Source organism: Onychomys torridus, chromosome 23, assembly GCF_903995425.1.
Source record: "Onychomys torridus chromosome 23, mOncTor1.1, whole genome shotgun sequence".
In the NCBI taxonomy this organism is placed as follows: domain Eukaryota; kingdom Metazoa; phylum Chordata; class Mammalia; order Rodentia; family Cricetidae; genus Onychomys; species Onychomys torridus.
In genome coordinates, this window is record NC_050465.1 from 45181389 (window position 1) to 45201664 (window position 20276).

Below are 20276 nucleotides of genomic sequence, written 5' to 3' on the forward strand. Positions count from 1 at the left end.
TATAAATTTTTAAAAAGTAAAATAATAAAGAATAGACAATTTCATCAAGAAGATTTTGTCCCAAGGAAGTAGAATTAGATTTGATAAAAATGTGTTCTATTTTAGTCTCTATTAAAGAAGTTTCTATAGTCAACATGTGTTGTTATTGTATTATACAAAAAAGCTGGGTCTGGGGAGAAGGCTCAGCAGTGCACAGGTGATTTGCCTGCATGTGTGTCTATGCAGCACTTGCAGGTCCAGTGCCAGTGGAGCAGAGAGTGAGTAGGCTCCTCTGCGGCTGGAGCTACAAGGTTTGTGAGCAGCCACTTGGGTAATGGGAACCGAATCCAAGTCCTCTGTAAGAGCATTGAGTGCTCACAACTGTACAGATTTAGGTTCCTACCATTTTGTTGTTAAGGTCCTAAAACTCCACTTTTTTTTTTTTTTAAGGTATGAGACTTTTGAGGATCCAATGGGAACAATTGATAAGTTTCATTACGGTACTCATTATTCAAATGCTGCGGGTGTGATGCACTATCTTATCCGTGTGGAACCGTTTACTGCCCTCCACATCCAGCTTCAGAGTGGAAGGTACGCTTAGAGTGAAACCTATTTTCCTCTGACTGTAAAGTTGAGAACTGTTCGCTCTGATGCCGTGTTCTGTTGTTCGAATCTTAGATTGTCTGTTAGTAACAATACCCAGAGCCAGATATCAGGGTGAAAGCTAAAAGATCAGAGAAGCAGAACAGCCAGCCACTAGTTTTTTTATTTTTATTTTTATTATTATTATTATTATTATTATTAAATTTATTTACTTATTATGTATACAGCCTGTATGACTGCAGGTCAGAAGAGGGCGCCAGATCTCATTACAGATGGTTATGAGCCACCATGTGGTTGCTGGGAATTGAACTCAGGACCTCTGGAAGAGCAGTCAGTGCTCTTAACCTCTGAGCCATCTCTCCTGCCCCCCAGCCACTAGTTTTTACCTCTATGAAATCCTCAGCCTAAAGAGAGTGAGTTCCTGTTTCTTCATGCCTTTTATAACTTTCTCTGCCCTGCCATATTACTTCCTGAGATTAAAGGTGTGTGTGTTTCCCAAGCAAAGGCATGAGATCTCAAGTGCTGGGGTTAAAGGTGTGTGCCACCACTGCCTGACCTCTATGTCTAATTTAGTGGCTGGCTCTGTCCTCTGATCCTCAAGCAAGTTTATTAGGGTATACAATATATCACCACAATGTTCTGAATGTTGGAGCCATGTCTTTTAAATATTCTGCTAGGTTTTAATTTAGATGAAATCAGCCAGAGTAGTTTAACAACAAGTCATTCAAATTAACTCATATATAAGATATTTGAATATGATTTTTCTTTCACTGATACTGTATTGTACATTTGGAATCCCTTCAAGTTGAGAAATCAATCAGAGATTTATAATTAGATATCACACCAAAGATGTTGCACACTGGCTGAGAACTTGTCTAACATGTACAGGGTCCTAGGTTCAGTTCCAAGTAACACCTCCCTCCTCAAGTTATAGAATTAAGATGATGTAGTGTAGGTGTAATTCTGAACGGTTTTATTAAATAAGAAACACAGAGCCAAATGCAGAGTGAAAAGCCCCAGAGATCAGAGAGCAGTAGCTAAGAGCTGAGACCAAGACCGCCTTCTTACCACCTGCTGCCGCTGCCGTCCTTCCCCTGCCAAAGAGACCTACTTCCTGTGTGTCTGTCCTTTTATAAACTTTCTGCTCTGCCTTCTCATTGGTTGTAAACCCAACCACATGACCTCCTTGTCACTGCCTGTCTATACAGACCTCCAGGTCTCTATGGTTGGTATTGAGATTAAAGGTGTGTATCTCCAAGCTGGTTGTATCCTTGAACACACAGACCCTGCCTGCCATGTGATTGGATTAAGGGCATGTGCAACAACTGCCCAGCTTCTGCTATGGCTTGCTATTAGCTCTGACCCCCAGGCAACTTTATTTATTAACATACAAATAAAATCACATTTCAGCACAAATAAAATATCACCATAATGTAGAGCTAAATCTGAGCCCTCCACAGATAGTCAGATCTTAGCAGTAACTGCACAATCTTTCTAAGAATGTTTTTCATAAAGACTAGATAGAGAAAGCTACTTACACAGGCTTGTGATACTGCTATAATAACCTTATCTGTGGGTATTGTGATTTACCTGTATTTCATGGGTTCCTAATTATTCTAAGGAAGCTGCATGAGTCTTCTACTGCCAGTCAGTATTCTCCAGCTTTTGCCTTAGTTCTTAGCATTACCATTTTGTTCCTGCATCTCAGTCAATAGTGTACAAACACTGACTTTTATTATCTTTGCATGTAACATCTATAGTTAGCCTGTATACTCTACCCTGTATTATTACAGTAAACTTTGGTTTTCAAGAAGAGACTGTCTTTAAGATTTCTTTTTTTTTTTTTTTTTTTTTAAGATTTATTTATTTATTATATATACAGTGTTCTGCCTGCATGTATGCCTGCAGGCCAGAATAGGGCACCAGATCTCATTACGGATGGTTGTGAGCCACCATGTGGTTGCTGGGAATTGAACTCAGGACCTCTGGAAGAGCAGCCAGTGCTCTTAATCGCTGAGCCATCTCTCCAGCCCCATCTTTAAGATTCTTAAGCATCAGTAAAATGTTGGACTGACAGGAGATAATTTCCTTCATAAGATACAGGAAATTATGACTAGGTTTATTTTGGTTCTTTATAATTTTATGAAGAAATGTGATTTAACAAAGCTTTAAAATAAGTTCTGTTTGTGCTTTATAAAGTACCATCAAGAAAATCCAAAGCTGGGCAGTAGTGGTGCACGCTTTTAATCCCAGCACTGGGGAGGCAGAGGCAGGCGGATCTCTGTGAGTTTGAGGCCAGCCTAGTCTCCAAAGTGAGTTCCAGGAAAGGCACAAAGCTACACAGAGAAACCCTGTCTCGATAAAAACAAACGAACAAAAAAGAAAATCCAATAAGGGAATTGGGAATTGTATTTAGAATATATACAGAGTCCTTAAAGCCAAATAATACAAAACTGAATTCTGAATTTAAAAACGGAAAAGGATCTGAATATCAAATTCTCTAAAGAAAATAGACAAGTGTCTAACTCATGCAAAGATGTGCGATGTCATTATCATAAAGATAATAAAGGTTGTTTTCAGATACTAAAGAGGAAGATTAAGAAAGAACTGTAGGGTTTGGGGATTTAGCTCAGTGGTAGAGCGCTTGCCTTGCAAGCACAAGGCCCTGGGTTCGATTCTCATCTCAAAAAAAAAAAAAGAAAGAAAGAAAGAACTGTAGTCACATGGAAATTGTAAAGGTTGGTTCTCTGCTTCCTTGCTTTCCTCTAGTATACTCTTGTCTTTCAACCCCACATGCAGGTTTGACTGTGCAGACCGGCAGTTCCATTCTATCCCTGCTACCTGGCAAGCTCTTATGGATAATACATATGATGTAAAAGAACTTATTCCTGAATTCTTCTATTTCCCTGAGTTTTTAGAAAATCAAAATGGTAAGAAATAGAGCATTTAAAATTTTATTCAACAAGTAGCAATGAAAAATTGTGAAAAGCAATTTTGAGGGCATCTTCTGTAATATTGCATGATTTATTTAAGGTTTCTTCTCTGTGTAAATTAGTGACAGGATTTAACTGATATCAGGGAAATGACATAAAGAACCAAGTCTTACTTTTTAGGGAAGCGATATAGGAAACTAAGATATGGGTCAAATTTGAACTCCTAAGAGAACTTACCTCAGCATGCAGTAGTCTTTACTGGAGATACGGGACTGCTTTACACTGCCAGTGCAAGTCTTTGAGGTCAATAAGGTGGTAATTTAGACCAAGGTCAGTGAGCCAAACCCATGAGTAAACTCATGTTTTTTGAGTATCATTGCAACATATATACCAGTTTATATTATGTTTTTCCTATCTATAACTAGCTTTCACAAATTAATGACCAACTTGAGTAGTTACAAGAGACCATGTAATTCACAAAGATGCAAGTGTTTTTTTACGTTTTAAAGAAGACGATTCCTGATTCCTTATTTGGAATATATAAAAGGTGCACATTTAAAGTAATGGTGAAATCGTTGCACTTTTTGAAAATTTGGTAATTGAAGTAGAGATGCATTATGATAATTAAATTTTTAAACATATCCAAATATTTTAATTTTTTTTTTTTTTTTGTTTTTGTTTTTGTTTTTTGAGGGCTCTGGGAACTCACTCTGTAGACCAGGCTGGCCTTGAACTCACAGAGATCCACCTGCCTCTGCCCCCCAACTACTAGTACTAAAGGCGTGCACCACCACCACTTGTTTTACTACTTTTATGTGTGTGACATACTAGAGCTTGAACTCAGAGTCTTGCTCACTTGATTGGCACACACTCCACAACTAAACTGCTTCCCTAACCTTATATTTGTTTTTAAAGCACAAATGAGTTTGCAAGATTTTGGGGTACATTTTTTATAGATTATTAGTCAGCTATTGGACTGAAATTTAATAAAGGCAATGTGTATGTGGAACAGGAAGAGTAATTGGGCTGAATTTGAATGAAAAACTTAAGGTACTCTTTGCTCTACAATTCATGGTATTTATTGGAGCCAATTGCTGTCCTCAGCTCTATGACCTCATGGTCCCTATGTATAACTGTGATTATATAATTGTTTGATAGGAGTTTGGGCAGGAGAAAACAAATGTGTCATCTAATAGGAATAAATAGTAATATAAACATCACAAAATTGCACAATAAAATTTCAGTGTTTTCTGTAATAAAAAGAGATAATTTAGTTTCAGGTTTATAGTGTCATCATGGCCAATTTCTTTCTGTATTTTCTCTCTGTCGTTCTGAGTATTTTGGCTTTGTTGATGGCTAATCCTTCTCATTGTTAGAGATAACTGGAGTAGCTTAAGCACGGTAGGTAGAAACAACAGCATCTTGCAAAGATGGGGATGTTGATGTGTTATGTCCCTCTTAAGTCTAACCCTGTAGCTTCATTCTCTAGAACTGTGGCTGTTTCAGCCTCTAAAGCAGTCGCATGGATAGGTATGGCATTTAGGGCGGAAATGCTGTACAGATGACATGAAGGTTCTGCAAGGAACCAGAGGGAAATGACTGTGAAGTGGACAAGAACAGTAGCTGCTACGCAGCAGTCACTGTGTCCCTATCACCCCTGGACCTTGAAACCGTACCTAGCCATGGGAAATGTGTACACTGCTTTTGATGACTGGTGTCTGAAGACCTGTCTTTGAAGGCCTTTTGTGTTCACACTTTCCTTCTCATGGTGTATGAACAGGAAAACCTCATACTTGATAAAGTTCTGTCACATGTCACGTGCAGCTGTAATAGCAAGTGTCTTTGTGGAATAGTGGCATCTAAGATGTTATTCTTCTATGAAACAAAACTCTCAGTGAGTGAGTTTAAGTATAAGTTACACCATAAGTTTTAATGAACTGTATTTTGTAAACTAACCATTAAAAGGACCATTGTCCATGTTTAGTGTAAGAATAATATTCTGTTGTAATCCAGTTGAAGTGAGGAGTGTAGCTTTCCCTGTTCTTTTCTCCTTTTCATTTGTGTGTGTGCGTGTGTTCCCATTCCTATGCACTTGCACGTGGAGGAGTGTGTGTGTGTGTATGTGTGTGTGTGTGTTCCCATACCTATGCACTTCCACGTGGAGGAGTGAGTGTGTGTGTGTGTGTGTGTGTGTGTGTGTGTGTGTGTGTGTGTGTGTGTTCCCATACCTATGCACTTACACATGGAGGAGTGAGTGTGTGTGTGTGTGTGTGTGTGTGTTCCCATACCTATGCACTTACTCATGGAGGAGTGTGTGTGTGTGTGTGTGTGTGTGTGTGTGTGTGTGTGTGTCCATGCATTCATTTGGAGAGGCCAGAGGTCAGTGTCCTTAATCCTGACCCACCTTAACTGGGTGGGGCTGCCTAGCAAGCCCCTCGGATTCTCGTATCCACGCTCAGTTCTGTAGTCATTGACATGAGCCATGGTAGTTGGCTTTACATGATGGAGAACCAAATTCAGATGTTTATGATTGAATAGCTGAATTTGGCCCACTGAGTGTCTCCCAAGTTACTCCTCCCCACTTTCCTAAGAAAAGGAACTCTTACTCGGAGAAACCTGAAAATGAGTTTTAAATTACTTCATGTAGTTTAATGAATGAGTACAGTACACTGCAATAGACACTTTTCTAGTCATAGGCCCTCTTTTGTATATGTTTTGCATCACTTATTTAAATCTAAAATGATTCTGATGTTTTTATTTTTTATGTGTCTTAGAATTTAATTTGGGTCACCTCCAAGTTTCCCAAGAAGTGGTAAATGATGTCATTCTTCCAAGATGGGCTAAGTCAGCTGAAGATTTCATTTATAAACACAGGAAAGCTCTGGTAAGATTTTCAGTACATCACCACCAAAGTCTAATAAAACATAGATATGTTTTTCAAAGATAAGTTAATGTGTACTTTTTATAGATTAATTTATTATATTATATATTACTGTTCTAAAAATACAATATATAATTTAATCTTAGGATATAATTTTCTGTGATACTATCTGTGAATATGTACCAGAATATGGGTTTCCACTTTTTCTTTTTTTAATAATAGCTTACAATGTTATATATACAAATCTAATTGTAAATACCATTTATCAGTGTCATAAGCTTTTGATTTCTGGTATATAGGAAATCAAACTTCCTATTTAATCAAGTCTTAGTTTTGTTTTGTTTTGTTTTTTTTCCCTTGAATTTACAAGTTTTAGACAACTATTACAAAAGAAACTACCACAAAAATGCATTCCATGCCAGATGATGGTGGCACATGCCTTTAATCCCAGCACTCGGAAGGCAGAGGCAGGTGGATCTCTGTGAGTTCGAGGCCAGCCTGGTCTACAAAGCGAGTTCCAGGACAGGCTCCAGAGCTACACAGAGAAACCCTGTCTTGGGGGGAAAAAAAATGCATTTCACACCTCTTATTTAACTTTCCTAGATTTGGGGAGATGTTAATAGCTTTTTTGTGTTGTTTTTTTCACCCAGTGTATTTTGGGAAATTTAGGAATTTTTTATTTTTGGCTTAGTTAATAAGTCCTCTGCAAATACTTCAAAATCTGGGAAAATCCACAATCCGAGTTGGGCCTAGTAGCGTTTCTTAGGAGGCTGAAGCCTGAGTTTCTGACTTTGAGTCCAGCCTGAACAACATGATGTGAACTTGTCTGAAACAAACAAAACAAACCACAACAAGCAACATCTCAAATACTTGTAGCCTTAATCATGTTGCATAAGGGATGTTCGGCCTGTATTAACATTCCAGTTCTCAGTGTGTTTGCTGTGTGGATTGCTATTCTGTTTACCCCGCAGGTATAATAATAATGTTTTGCAGTTTCTGTTTTTGTTTCATTTCAGTTAAGCATGATTACATTTTTTAATTCTTCTGAAAGATTACCCAGTTCCTAATAAAACTAGCTTATCAAAAATGCCACTTTAAAAAAACTTAAGAGTGCTTAGGTAAATTTCCAACTTGGAATTGAAGAGGTAGAGAGCATTAGTTTACCGTTGATAATTGTGTTACTGTCTCCCAGCATTGTTTACCAAGCAGTACTCTTCTTTAAAAAAAAGTGTACAGATGTTTTATGTGTATGTATGTCTATACACTATGTGTTTGCAATGCCCAGCAAGGACAGAGGGGGTCAGATATCCTGGGAGTGGAGTTACAGATGGTGGTAAGTCGTCATGTGGGTGCTGGGAATCGAACATGCTTTCTCTTACAGAGCAGCCAGTGTTCTTCTCTCTGGCTCCATGTTTTTGTTTTGCTTTCCCCTAAGACAGGATTTCTCTGTGTAGCCCCAGCTGTGCGGGAACCAGAGATCCACATCCCAGGCTGACCTTGAACTCCAAGACCCACATGCCTCTGCCTCCTAAGTTCTAGGATTAAAGGCCTGCACCACCATCTCCTGGCTGCTCCATGCCCTTTTTAAAATGCATGAATTTAGATTACAGTCGGAAAATACCTGTATTAATTATTAAATGTGTTCTCTTTCTAGGAGTCTGAGTATGTTTCTGCTCATCTTCATGAATGGATAGACCTGATTTTTGGCTACAAACAGAGAGGACCAGCTGCTGTGGAAGCACTCAATGTCTTCTATTACTGCAGTTATGAAGGTCTGAGCCTGCCTGCGTCTTCTCCTGGAGCGCTCTCATAGAATCAGTGTTTCTTTGTTATACATGGGGTTTGGGCCTAGATACTTAGCATAGGAAAGAGTCCATCAACAAAGCGGCTTTTCAGATGGGAGGCCATGGCACTGTCAATATTTCAGTTTTGTAATAGTAGTTTCTGATGTATGTGTATGTATGGAAATCTAATTATAGACACCAGTTATCATAATATGCTTTTGCTTTCTTATATGGGAAATCAAATTTCCTGTTTAATCAAGTCTTACATTGAACATTACATAATATTTTTAGTAAACTTTGAAAGAAGGCACTTAGAATTTCCAATAATAAAATCTTAGAATCAAAACTATTTTCTGACAGTTATGGGAAGAAAATGTTCTCTTTTTAAATCTTTTTTGTGTGTGTACTTATATGATACATTTGTGGGTACACAAGGAGGTTGAAGGTATATGTCAGGTCGTCTTTCTCACTGTTCACTGGTTCTTCCCTGTATTGAGACAGGATCTCCCACATGTACCCACACACATGTACATATATGCACACACACACACACACACACACACACACACACAGACACACACAGATAAAAATAGGTAATTTTTCTGGTGACAAGTTGAAGACTAATGTTTTGTTGTAAATGTGTTAATCAGTTCTTGATGTATTTATCAGAGTCTTACTGGTTTGTTTTTCTCAATAGTGATGGCTTCTTGTTTTAGGTGCTGTAGATCTTGATGCCTTAACAGATGAAAAGGAAAGAAAAGCCTTAGAAGGGATGATTAATAATTTTGGGCAAACACCTTGTCAGCTGTTAAAGGTGAGTTATATAAGTTGTCATCAACTTAGAGCAGTGGTTCTCAACTGTCTTATTTTGGGTTTACTATTGCTGTGAGGAGACACCATAACCACGGCAACTCTTATAAAGAAAACATTTAATTGAGGTGGCTCACTTACAGTTCAGAGGTTCAGTCCATCATGGTGGGGAGCATGGCAGCATGCAGGCAGATAGGGTGCTGGAGCTGAGAGTCCTATATCTTGACTCAGAGGCCACAGGAAGTCTGCTGACATTCATACTGAGTAAAGCTTGAGAAAAAGACCTCAAAACCCACCCCAGCAGGGACACATTTCCAACAGACGGTGTGGCCTCTCTCCCCAGTGTCTGGATTAAAGGCCCATGTCATCCAACCTTCTCCAACAAGACCAAACTTCCTAAAAGTGTCACTCTCTATGAGCTTATGGGGGCCAAATACATTCAAACTACTGCATCACCCTTCTTCATGCCGTGAACCTCTAACCATAGCATGATTTTTATTGCTACTTCAGAACTGTATAATTTGCTATGTTATAAGTCGTAATGTAAATATTTTTGGAGATAGAGGTTTGCCAAAGGATTCACAACCCACAGGCTGAGAACTGCTGGCTTAGAATGATGTTTCGAAGTATTCTGAGGCTTGAAGAGTAGTCGAGTCCTAGAATAATTGTACTTGATAGTGTTTGGTTTATATGATTGCTTTTCCTCTTTTAAAACAACAGCAGTGGCTTGGGGATTTAGCTCAGTGGTACAGCGCTTGCCTAGCAAACACAAGGCCCTGGGCTCGGTCCTCAGCTCTGGAAAAAACCAAAAACCAAACAGAAAACAGCAGTACTATTCTTGGAGATTCAGTCCTAGACTTCATTTGAAGTCCTTCTACTTAATACACCAGTCCTCCTAGTATCAGGAGTCTCCATTACATGAGCACATTACACCTTAACAGAGGGTAAATGCAGTCAGTCAGGGCTACACAGTGATCTGTGAGTTCAGTACCAGCCTGGCCGACCTAGTGCGACAGACCCTGTGTCCAAGAGAAGAGTTTAAAAGGGCGGGGGAACATAGTGCTGTGGTGAGCTCTTTCCTAACACTTACCGAGTTCAGAATAAAACAGCTCTTGGTGGGGCTCTGATTAGAGCCTTTAGCTTTGTTCCACCTCTACCTTTTGTTTGTTTTGTTTTGTTTTGAGACAGGGTTTCACTGTGCAGCCCTGGCTGTCCTGGAACTGTAGACCAGGCTGGCCTCGAACTCACAGAGATCCACTTGCCTCTGTCTCCTGAGTGCTGGGATTCAAGGTGTGCGCCACCACCTCCACCACCAGGCTTGAGCTCTACTTTTTTTTATTACTGTTATTTTACAATAACAGAGCTGAGTCACTGGTTGGCAGGGCAGTATCCTGCCCTGTGTGTTCATGCTTGTAGAGGTCAGCGTGTCATTTCTTGGGTGTCCTTTCTCTGACACTGTCCAGAATTTGGTGGAAACACTGATCTTTTACTGGCCTAGAATTTTTCAAGTAGGCTAGGCTGGCTAGCCCCCTTGGCTGGCCTTTTTAAACAAGGGTTCTGTAAATTGGAACTCAGGTCCTCAATTTGCTTCTAGGCAAGTACTTTACCAAGCCACCTCCCTCATACTAGTTTTTATTGTGAGTAAAAATATTACAGAGGGGCTGAGGTAGTAGTTTAGTCCAGGAATGTTTACTTAGTATGTGCAGTCTCAATCACCACATACAAAAGAAAATCAGACAAGCTTAGGACTCCCATCCTGTACTTTAAAATAAAGATGTCGTTGGTTTTTTTAAGTATTAAAAGCTACACAGTTAAGTGTCGCATCTGTTGCCTCTTATCAACTATTCTGTGATAGAGGCAGAAGAGTGGACTGCACCTCCCTGGCCTGCTTTGCTGTCATTCTGAGATGGGAGTGTCACTGTGTAGCCCACACTGCCTCAGGACTTGGTGTAGCCCACACTGCCTCAGGACTTGGTGTAGCCCACACTGCCTCAGGACTTGGTGTAGCCCACACTGCCTCAGGACTTGGTGTAGCCCACACTGCCTCAGGACTTGGTGTAGCCCATACTGCCTCAGGACTTGGTGTAGCCCATACTGTCTCAGGACTCGGTGTAGCCCATACTGCCTCAGGACTTGGTGTAGCCCATACTGTCTCAGGACTCGATGTAGCCCACACTGCCTCAGGACTTGGTGTAGCCCACACTGCCTCAGGACTTGGTGTAGCCCACACTGCCTCAGGACTTGGTGTAGCCCATACTGTCTTAGGACTTGGAGTACCCTATACTGCCTTAGGACTTGATGTAGCTGGCTTCACATGCAAATTCCTCCTACCTTAGTCTTCTAAGCACGTGGATAGTCAGCATGGGCGATTCTTTGCCAAGCACTAGGATTACAGGTGTATGTTACTGTATCTGGCAAGAATCCTTTTTAGAAGGACAAATCTTACACATTTTAATTGTGCCCTTGGAATAGTAATAAGGTATTTAATATATTATCACTATGTTTAATTAACATTAATATGCTTAATACTGTATCAGACTTGGTGGGTAAAGGCACCTGCTGCCTGGCCTGATGACCTGAATTCAGTCCCCTGTGTCAGCATGGTGGGGAAGAGTTGATTCCTGCAGATCGTTCTCTGACCTCCACACTTGCACTGTGACATGCACATGCCCACATATACACAGAAAATCAATAAAATGGAATTTAGAGCTTAGAAGAAAAAAGGTTCCTGCAGGCTGGATGGCAAAGATTGGTCATAAATAGCCAATGGATTCTTAAGAGAAAAAAGAAACTAAGAAACACTAAATAATTGGTGAAAGAGCATGTAAAAAGTCATTCTGATCTGGAAACACAGGGGTGATAACAATTAGAAAAGCTTTAAAGTAGAAATGAGACGTCTGTAGACAAGAAGGACGGATGGCAGATTTGCTGGGGGATAAGCTAAGCTATGGCCTGGAGTTGTTAACAGTGTCTAGTGTGCATTCTCTGGTAGCACAGTCCACTGTGTATGAGTGAACATGGGCAGGTTTTCATGGAACTCTGAGATTTCTCCTTAAAATTATTTTGAAGGAACCACACCCTCCAAGATTATCAGCAGAAGAAGCCATACAAAAGCAGACCAAAACAGAAGTCGAAGCCCTAAACCTCTTCCAGCACCTCCCTGAACTGAAGTCATTTTTTATAGAGGTAAAACCCAACGTGGTAATGTCGGAGACCTTTCTCCAATCCTGTATTTGTACATGTGTGTGTGTGTGGGTGTGCTCATCTGTGCCTATAGTTGTACCACTTATGTGGGTGTGCTCATCTGTGCCTATAGTTGTACCACTTGAGTGGTGTGTGTGTATCTGTACAGGCCTATAGTTGTATCACTTATTTGTGAAAAGCCAAAGGTCATCTCGAGTATTTTCCTTTATTCTCTTCACCTCATTTTTATTTATTTATTTTACATCCCAACTGCAGTTTCCCCTCCTCTCATCCCAGTCCGTTCCCCCAACCTCTCCTCCTCCATTTCTCTACAGAAAAGGGCATGCCTCCCATGGGTATCAACAAAGCATGGCATATCAAGTTGCAGTAAGATTAAGCACCTCCTCATGTATTGAGGCTGGGCAAGGCAATCCAGTATGAGGAGTAGGGTCCCAAAAGCCAGTAAAAGAGTTGGAGACTTCTCCTACTTCCAGTGTTAGGAATCCCACAAGAAGACCAAGCTACAAAACTGTAACATATGTGCATGGACCTCGGTCAGTCCATGCAGGCTCCCTGGTTGTCAGTTCAGACACTATGAGCTCCCACGAGCCCAGATTAGTTGATTTTCTGTGTCCTGACTGCTCTGGCTCCTACAATCCTTCCTCCTTCCCTTCAGCAAGATTCCCTGAACTCGGCCTAATGTTTGGCTGTGGGTCTCTACATCTGTTTCCATCAGTTGCTGTATGAAGCCTCTCTGATGACAGTTGGGATACTCACCAATCTATGAGTACAGCAGGATATTATTAGGAATCATTTCATTGATACTTTTTTTTCCCTCCAGCCAGGTTTGGTTCTGTCCTAGGTCTCTGAGTCATTCAGCCTCTGGGTCCTGGTGCTCTGGGCAGTGTCAGGAGTGGGCTCATTCTTGTAACATGGGTCTGATACTGAAAGAGTCTTTGGCTGGCCGCTCCCACAATCTCTGTGTCAGCCTTACCCCAGCACATCCCATAGGCAGGACAGACTATAGGCCAAAGGTTATGTGGCTGGGTTGATGTCCCAGTCTCTCCACTAGAAGTCTTGCCTGGTCACAGGAGATGGCCAGTTCAGGCTACATATCCACTGTTGCTTGGAGTCTTAGTTAGAGTCTTCCTTGTAGATTCCTGGGAGTTTCTCTTGCACCAGGTTTCTACCCTGTTGCTAAAAGGCCCCCCACCTGTTTCCTCCTGTTCTCATCCCCATCAGATCCCAGTCCACTCTTGAAATCTGTTCTGTTTCCCTTCCCAGGGAGATCCATGTGTCTCCCCTTGAGCCCTCCTTGTTACCTAGCCTCTCTGGCTCTGTGGATTGTAGCATGGTTATCCTTTACAGCTAGTATCCACTTAGAAGTGAGTACATACCATGCTTGTCTTGCTGGATCTAGATTACCTCACTCAGGACAATTTTTTTTTCCTAGTTCAATCCATTTGCCTGCAGATTTCCTGATGTCATTGTTTTTATCAGCTTAGTAATACTCCATTATGTACATGTACCACATTTTCTTTATCCATTCTTTCAGTTAAGGGATGTCTAGGTTGTTTACAGGTTCTGACTATTACAAATAAAGCTGGTATGAACACAGCTAAGCAAGTGACCTTTTGGGTATATGCCCAAGATTGGTATAGCTGGTTCTTGGGGTAGATCAATTCCCAATTTTCTGAGAAGTCACCATATTGATTTTGAAAGTGGCTGTACAAGTTTGCACTCCCACTAACAATGGAGGAGTGTTCCCTTTGTTCCATATCCTCTACATCCATCCAGCATTTGATCTTAGCCATTTTGACAGGTGTAAGATGGTATCTCAGAGTTGTTTTGATTTGCTTTTCCCTGATTTGGCTATGGATGTTGAACAGTTTCTCAGCCATTTAACATTTTTCTGTTGAGAACTCTCTTTATATCTGTACACCATTTTTTTAATTGGGTTTTTTTGATGTCTCACTTTTTGAGTTCTTTGTATATTTTGGAAATCTGCCCTCTTTTGGATGTGGGGTTGGTAAAAATCTTTTCCCATTCTGTATGCTGTCCTATTGACAGTGCCCTTTAAAGTCTTATGGAAGCTTTTTAGTTTCATGAGGTCCCATTTATAAATTATCGATCTTAGTGCCTACACTATTGGTATTCTATCCAGGAAGTTGTCCCCTGTGCCAATATATTTAAGGCTATTTCCCATTCTCTCTTCTATCAGATTCAGTGCATCTGGATTTATGTTGAGGTCTTTGATCCACTTGGACTTGAGTTTTGTGCAGGGTGATAGACATTGATCTATTGAATCCTTCTACATGCTGACATCCAGTTAGACCAGCACCATTTGTTAAATATGTTTTTTCCATTGTATAATTTTGACTTCTTTGTCAAAAATCAAGTGTCCATAGGTATGTGGATTTACACCTGGGTCTTCGATTGGATTCCATCGATCTACCTGTCTGTTTTTATGCCAATGCCATTTGGTTTTTACTACTATTTCTCTGTAGTATAGCTTGAAATCAGGGATGGTGACAAGTTCTTTTATTGTACAAGATTGTTTTAGCTATCCTGAATTTTTTGTTTTTCCAAATGAAGTTGAGTATTGTTCTTTTGAGGCCTGTAAACAATTGTATTGGAATTTTAATGGGGATTGTGTTGTATCTGTATATTGCTTTTGGTAAGATGCTCATTATTCCTATGTTAATCCTACCAATCCATGAACATAGGAGATCATTCCATCTTCTGCTATCTTCTTCCATTTCTTTCTTCACAGTCTTGAAGTTCTTGTCTTTCACTTGCTTGGTTAGAGTTACCCCAAGATAGTTTATATTATTTGTGGCTATTGTGAAGGGTGTTGTTTCCCTGATTTCTTTCTTGGCCCATTTATCATTTGTGTATAGGAGGGCTACTGGTGTTTTTTTAGTTAATCTTGTATCCAGCCACTTCACTAAAGGTGTTTATCAGTTGTAGGAGTTCCTGGTAGAATTTTGGGAATTGCTTATGTATATTATCATATCATCTGCAAATAAGGATACTTTGGCTTTTTCCTTTCCAATTTGTATTCCCCTGATCTCCTTCAGTTGTTTTATGGCTTTAGCTAGAATTTCAAGGATTATATTGAATAGATATGGAGAAAGTGGACAGGACAGCCTTGTCTTGTTCCTGATTTTAGTGGAAATGCTTCAAGTTTCTCTCCATTTAATTTGATGTTGGTACTGGCTTGCTGTATATTGCCTTTATTATTTATATCCCTTGTATCCTTGATCTCTCCAAGACTTTTATCATGAAGGGGTATTGGATTTTGTCAAAGGCTTTTTCAGCATCTGTTGATGATCATGTGATTTTTTTTTCTTTCAGTTTGTTTATGTGGTGGGTTACATTGACAAATTTTCATGTTAATCCATCCCTGCATCTCTGGGATGGAGCCTGCTTAATCATGGTGGATGATCTTGTTGCTGTATTCTTGGATTCTGTTTGTGAGTATTTTATTGAGTATTTTTGCATCATTGTTCATGCAGGAAATTAGTCTGTAATTCTGTTTCTTTGTTGAGTCTTTGTGTGGCTTGGATATCAGGGTGACTATGGCCTCATAAAAATAATTTGGCAGTGTTCCTTCTGTTTCTATTTTGTGGAATAATTTGAGGAGTATTGATATTAGGTCTTCTTTGAAAGTCTGGTAAAATTCTGTGCTAAAACCGTCTGGCCCTGGGCTCTTTTTTTTTTCCCGGTTGGGAAACTTTTAATGACTGCTTCTTTTTTCTTAGGGGTTGTAGGTCTATTTAAACTGTTTATCTGATCTAGATTTAATTTTGGTTTGTAATATCTATCAAGAAATTTGTCCGTTTCTTTTAGATTTTCCAGTTTTGTAGAGTACAGATGTTTGAAATATGACCTGATGATTGTCTGCATCTCCTCAGTGTCTGTTGCTATGCCCCTCTTTTCATTCCTGACTCATTAATTTGGATATTCTCTCTTTGTCTTTTAGTTTGCATAAGGCTCTATGTAAGCACCAGCTTGACTTCTCCATATTCAGTGAATTGTGTAGGAATTGTCTTCAGCAATGGGGCTTTGCTGGCAGTTTGTGGAGTGCAGCTTGGCAACAGCCTGGATTTTGTGGGGGTTCCCATGGGCCAACAACTCAATAGATGTAACCCAGTTCTGGAAGCTTCATTTGGTGACAAGAGATGTCCAATTGGGGCTCTGTCTTTCCCATTATTTGGTGATTTCATTGAGATCACCCTCATATATGTTTGCATTTTAAGAAACTTCTGCTGTATTAGGTTTCTATACCCCTCCTCAAATGGCCCTTAATTTTAGCTGTTTTTCCCTGTATTCCCTCCCTCATCCACCTCTCCCCTCCACCTCCCCATTTGATCTTCCTGTTTCAGCCCCACCTCCCATCCATCTATAACTATTTATTCTGTTTTGCTTTTCTAGGCAGATCTGTTTCCTGTAGTCCTTTACTTTATATCTGACCTCTGTGGTTCTACAGATTGTAGCTTGGTTATCATTGACTAAACAGCTAATATCCACATATAAGCAAATACAAAGCATATTTGTCTTTCTAGGTCTGGGGTACCTCATTCATGTTGATTGTTGTTTTTTCTTGTTCTGTATCCATTTACCTATGATTTTCATGTTTTCATTTTTTTTTCAATGTCTGAGTAATATTTCATTGTGTAAATGTACCATACTTTATCCATTTTTTAGTTGAGGGACATCTAAGTTGTTTCCAGTTTCTGGCTGGAGTAGAGCAGCAATAAATATGGTTGAGGCAATGTCTCAGTGGTAGGATGAAGCATCTTTTGGGTACATTCCCAAGAGCAGTATAGCTGGATCTTGAGGTCCATCAATTCCATCTTCCGGAGGAAACTCCACACTGACTTCCATAGTGGCTGTACAAGTTTGCACTCCCACCAGCAATGGAGGGCTGTTCCCTTGGCTCCTCATTCTCACCAACCTAAGTTGTCACCTGTATAATTAATCTTAGCCATTCTGACAGGTGTAAGGTGAAATCGCAAAGTAGTTTTGATTTGCATTTCCCTAATAGCTAATGATGTTGAACATTTCTTCTGTTTGAATTTCCTCTTTTGAGAATTCTGTTTAGATCTGTATCCTATTTTTTAATTGGGTTATTTGTTCCCTTGATATATTTATAATTTTAATTTTGAGTCCTTTAAATATTTTGCATACTAACCCTTTATTAGACGTGTAGCTGGTTTTAAAGAAAGAGAAAAACTTTCCCCGTTCTGCAGTCTTCCCACTTTGTCCGAACGATGCTGTCTTTTGCTGTACAGAAGCTTTTCTGTCCTGCTAAGCCCAGCTTACTAATTGTTGCTCTGAGGGCCTGTGCCAGTGAGTTCAGCACTATCCCCACTTCTCCGCTGTCAGATTCAGTGTGTCTGGGTGTGTGTTGACGTCTGTCCTCCAGTTAGAATTGGGTTTTGTGCAGGGTGCTAACTCTACTTGGAGTCTTCTGTATGCAGCCCATCTGCTTTGACCAGCACCATCTATATTGAGTATGTCTTGTTTCCGGGGTATGTTTCTGCCTCCTTTATCAACATTCAGGTGTTCGTAGGTGTATGGATTTATGTCTGGGTCTTTAGTTCTATTGCATTGGTCAGTGTGCCTGCTTTTGGCAAACTAGATGTTTTGTGTAAGGTTTTTTCCACATTTTCTTTGACCAAAGTATCCATTTCTTCTTCATGTCTTTAATGCCTGAGATTCTCTCTTCCTTCTCATATTCTGTTGGTGAGGCTTGCTCCTGAGGTTCCTGTTTGAGTATCTGAATTTTTCATTTCCAGATTTCCATGAGTGTGAGTTTTCTTTATTAATTCTATTTTTATTTTCTTGTCTTGAATGGATCAGTGTGTATTTGTGTTTTGTAGGTTTCTTTAAGGAGTTTGTTCCTTTCTACTTTGAGGATCTTTATCATACACATAAAGGCTAGTTGAAAGTTTTGGGGTTTTGTTGTTGTTGTTGTTTTGTTTTGTTTTCTGTTTTTTTTCGAGACAGGGTTTCTCTGTGTAGCTTTGGAGCCTGTCCTGGAACTCACTCTGTAGCTCACAGAGATCCACCTGCTTCTGCCTCCCGTGTGCGGGGATAAAAGGCATGTGCCACCATGCCCAGCAAGGTTGCAACGCTCAGGGTCTACTGTGTCAGAGTCGCTGGGCTCTAGTGGAGACATTGTCCTGGTTGTTATTGATTGTGTTTTTCTACTGGTGTCTAGGTATCTGGGTTTGGGAAGATTGTAATTCTAGGTGCTGATATCTGGTCTTGTCTTTGTTGGGTGGGTATTTTGTTCCTTGGTTTCTGGTTCCTCTCTGGTTCTTAGAAGAGTGTGGTGGCTGTGTGTTGCCTGAAGTCCTGATAGGTGTAGCTACTGGGGGTTCCAGGTAAAATGTGTTTCTGGGTATTGGTGCTGGCACTTAGGAATGGAGATTGGCTGGCCATGGGGGCACTGAGAGGGGTCCACAGCAGGGGGGAAAGCAAGGCATTGCACCCAGGATCTGCTTAGTCCCCTGGGAATAGGAGCAGAGGTTTCTAGGTAGTGGGAACTGACGCTTAGATGTGGAGGTAGGCTGCAGGGGAGCTGACAGCAAGGTCAGGATCTGCCTGGTCATCTTAGAATGGGGCAGACTTAGGGCTGACTTGAGGGATGGAGCGGGAGGGAAGGTCTTCAGCTAGCCTGCTGACTTTCCCACTGGTTCCCAGGGGTGACTGCTGTGGTTGGAGGCTGGGACACAGCCCTGAGTGTGAGGAGGGAGGTTAGAAGGCAAGGTCTGTATATAATCCACTGGAGATGGGGAGGGTGGGAAGGGAGGCTCAGCAGGCAGTCTACAGAGCTGGAGGAAGAATTGGGGGTTGGGGGAGAGCTCCAGATCTACAGTTAGCCTACTTGCTTCCCTAGCTGGAATCACAATTGCCTATTGATTCATAATTTGACAAGAAAAGCAGTTTCTATGGATTTTATAACAATATTTATTGGATTTCATAGCATTATTAGTTCTTATAGCCCTCTTAGAATAATACTTGGTACATGGTATAAATTCAGTAATGTTATCCATGATAAATGTTAGCTGTCATTTTTAAACTATAGACACATCAGAAAAATACATTCAAATTATTGTTATTTTGCATTGTGGTAAGATGATGGTAATTGTTTCCTCAGAATGATATTTACTGTCGGATCATAATATATGATTTTCATAACAAGACTTTCAGAAAGAACCTCAGTTAACAAAATAGATTAATGTTTTTGATGTAAAACCCAAAAGATTTTCCTATAAATTATAAACAACTTTCTCATTTAACTTACTACATCTGCATTATGTTTGTGTCAGTAGAGCAGGGGCAAGGAAAGATCCTAAATTTCTCTGTTTTAAATGATTGCTGCTCCTTGGCATCTACATCTGCTCCCCAGCAGAGGACTGGAATTGACAGGGATTGGTTTCAGATGCTTTGAGTGTGCTGACTATTCAAACATGGCATATAATTCCTTTCCCACATTTTATATTAAATTATTACATGACCAGGTAGAGTAAAATGAGGTATTGTAGGGATCCCTGTCTAAACAATAAAAAATGTCAATAATTAGTACCTAATAAAATGAACAGAACCAGCCATTAAATGCCTTTTATTTTACAGGGAATTAGTGATGGTGTTCCTCTATTAAAGGCTATCATCCCTAAAAATCAGTCTCGTTCTTTTATGTCTCAAGGCAGCCCTGAGTTACTGGTAAGTTGATGTATACCTATTTCATATTGCTATGTCTGTATTCATTAGTTTACCAAAAATAGGAATGAATGTAAAAATATTTCCATTACGTTCCTAAACTTCATCGTGTGTGTGTGTGTGTGTGTGTGTGTGTGTGTGTACGCACGCGCTCACATGCGCATGCATCTGGAAGTCGGAGGGCAGCTTGTACAAGCTGATTCTCTCCTTCCATGTGGGAGGAATTGAGTTTGGGTCCTCAAGATTGGTGGCAAGACCTTATGCTTCTAAGCTGTCTCATTGACCAATATAATAAATATTTATTCAATAAATATTCAGTAATAAACTATTGAAAAGAAAATTTTAATATATTTTGTGTGTGTGGATATT

General features: G+C 40.1%; 1 protein-coding gene across 2 annotated transcripts in view; it reads left to right on the forward strand.

The window, feature by feature from the left end:
* Nbeal1 (neurobeachin like 1) overlaps positions 1–20276 on the forward strand; it is a 139230-nt gene that overhangs the window by 103217 nt on the left and 15737 nt on the right. For both annotated transcript variants that reach the window (XM_036173296.1, XM_036173297.1), the window contains 7 exons: positions 430–570; positions 3382–3512; positions 6290–6399; positions 8051–8168; positions 8897–8994; positions 12060–12176; positions 19821–19910. In XM_036173296.1, the coding sequence (XP_036029189.1) occupies positions 430–570; positions 3382–3512; positions 6290–6399; positions 8051–8168; positions 8897–8994; positions 12060–12176; positions 19821–19910 (805 nt within the window). The remainder of the gene's footprint in view (positions 1–429; positions 571–3381; positions 3513–6289; positions 6400–8050; positions 8169–8896; positions 8995–12059; positions 12177–19820; positions 19911–20276) is intronic.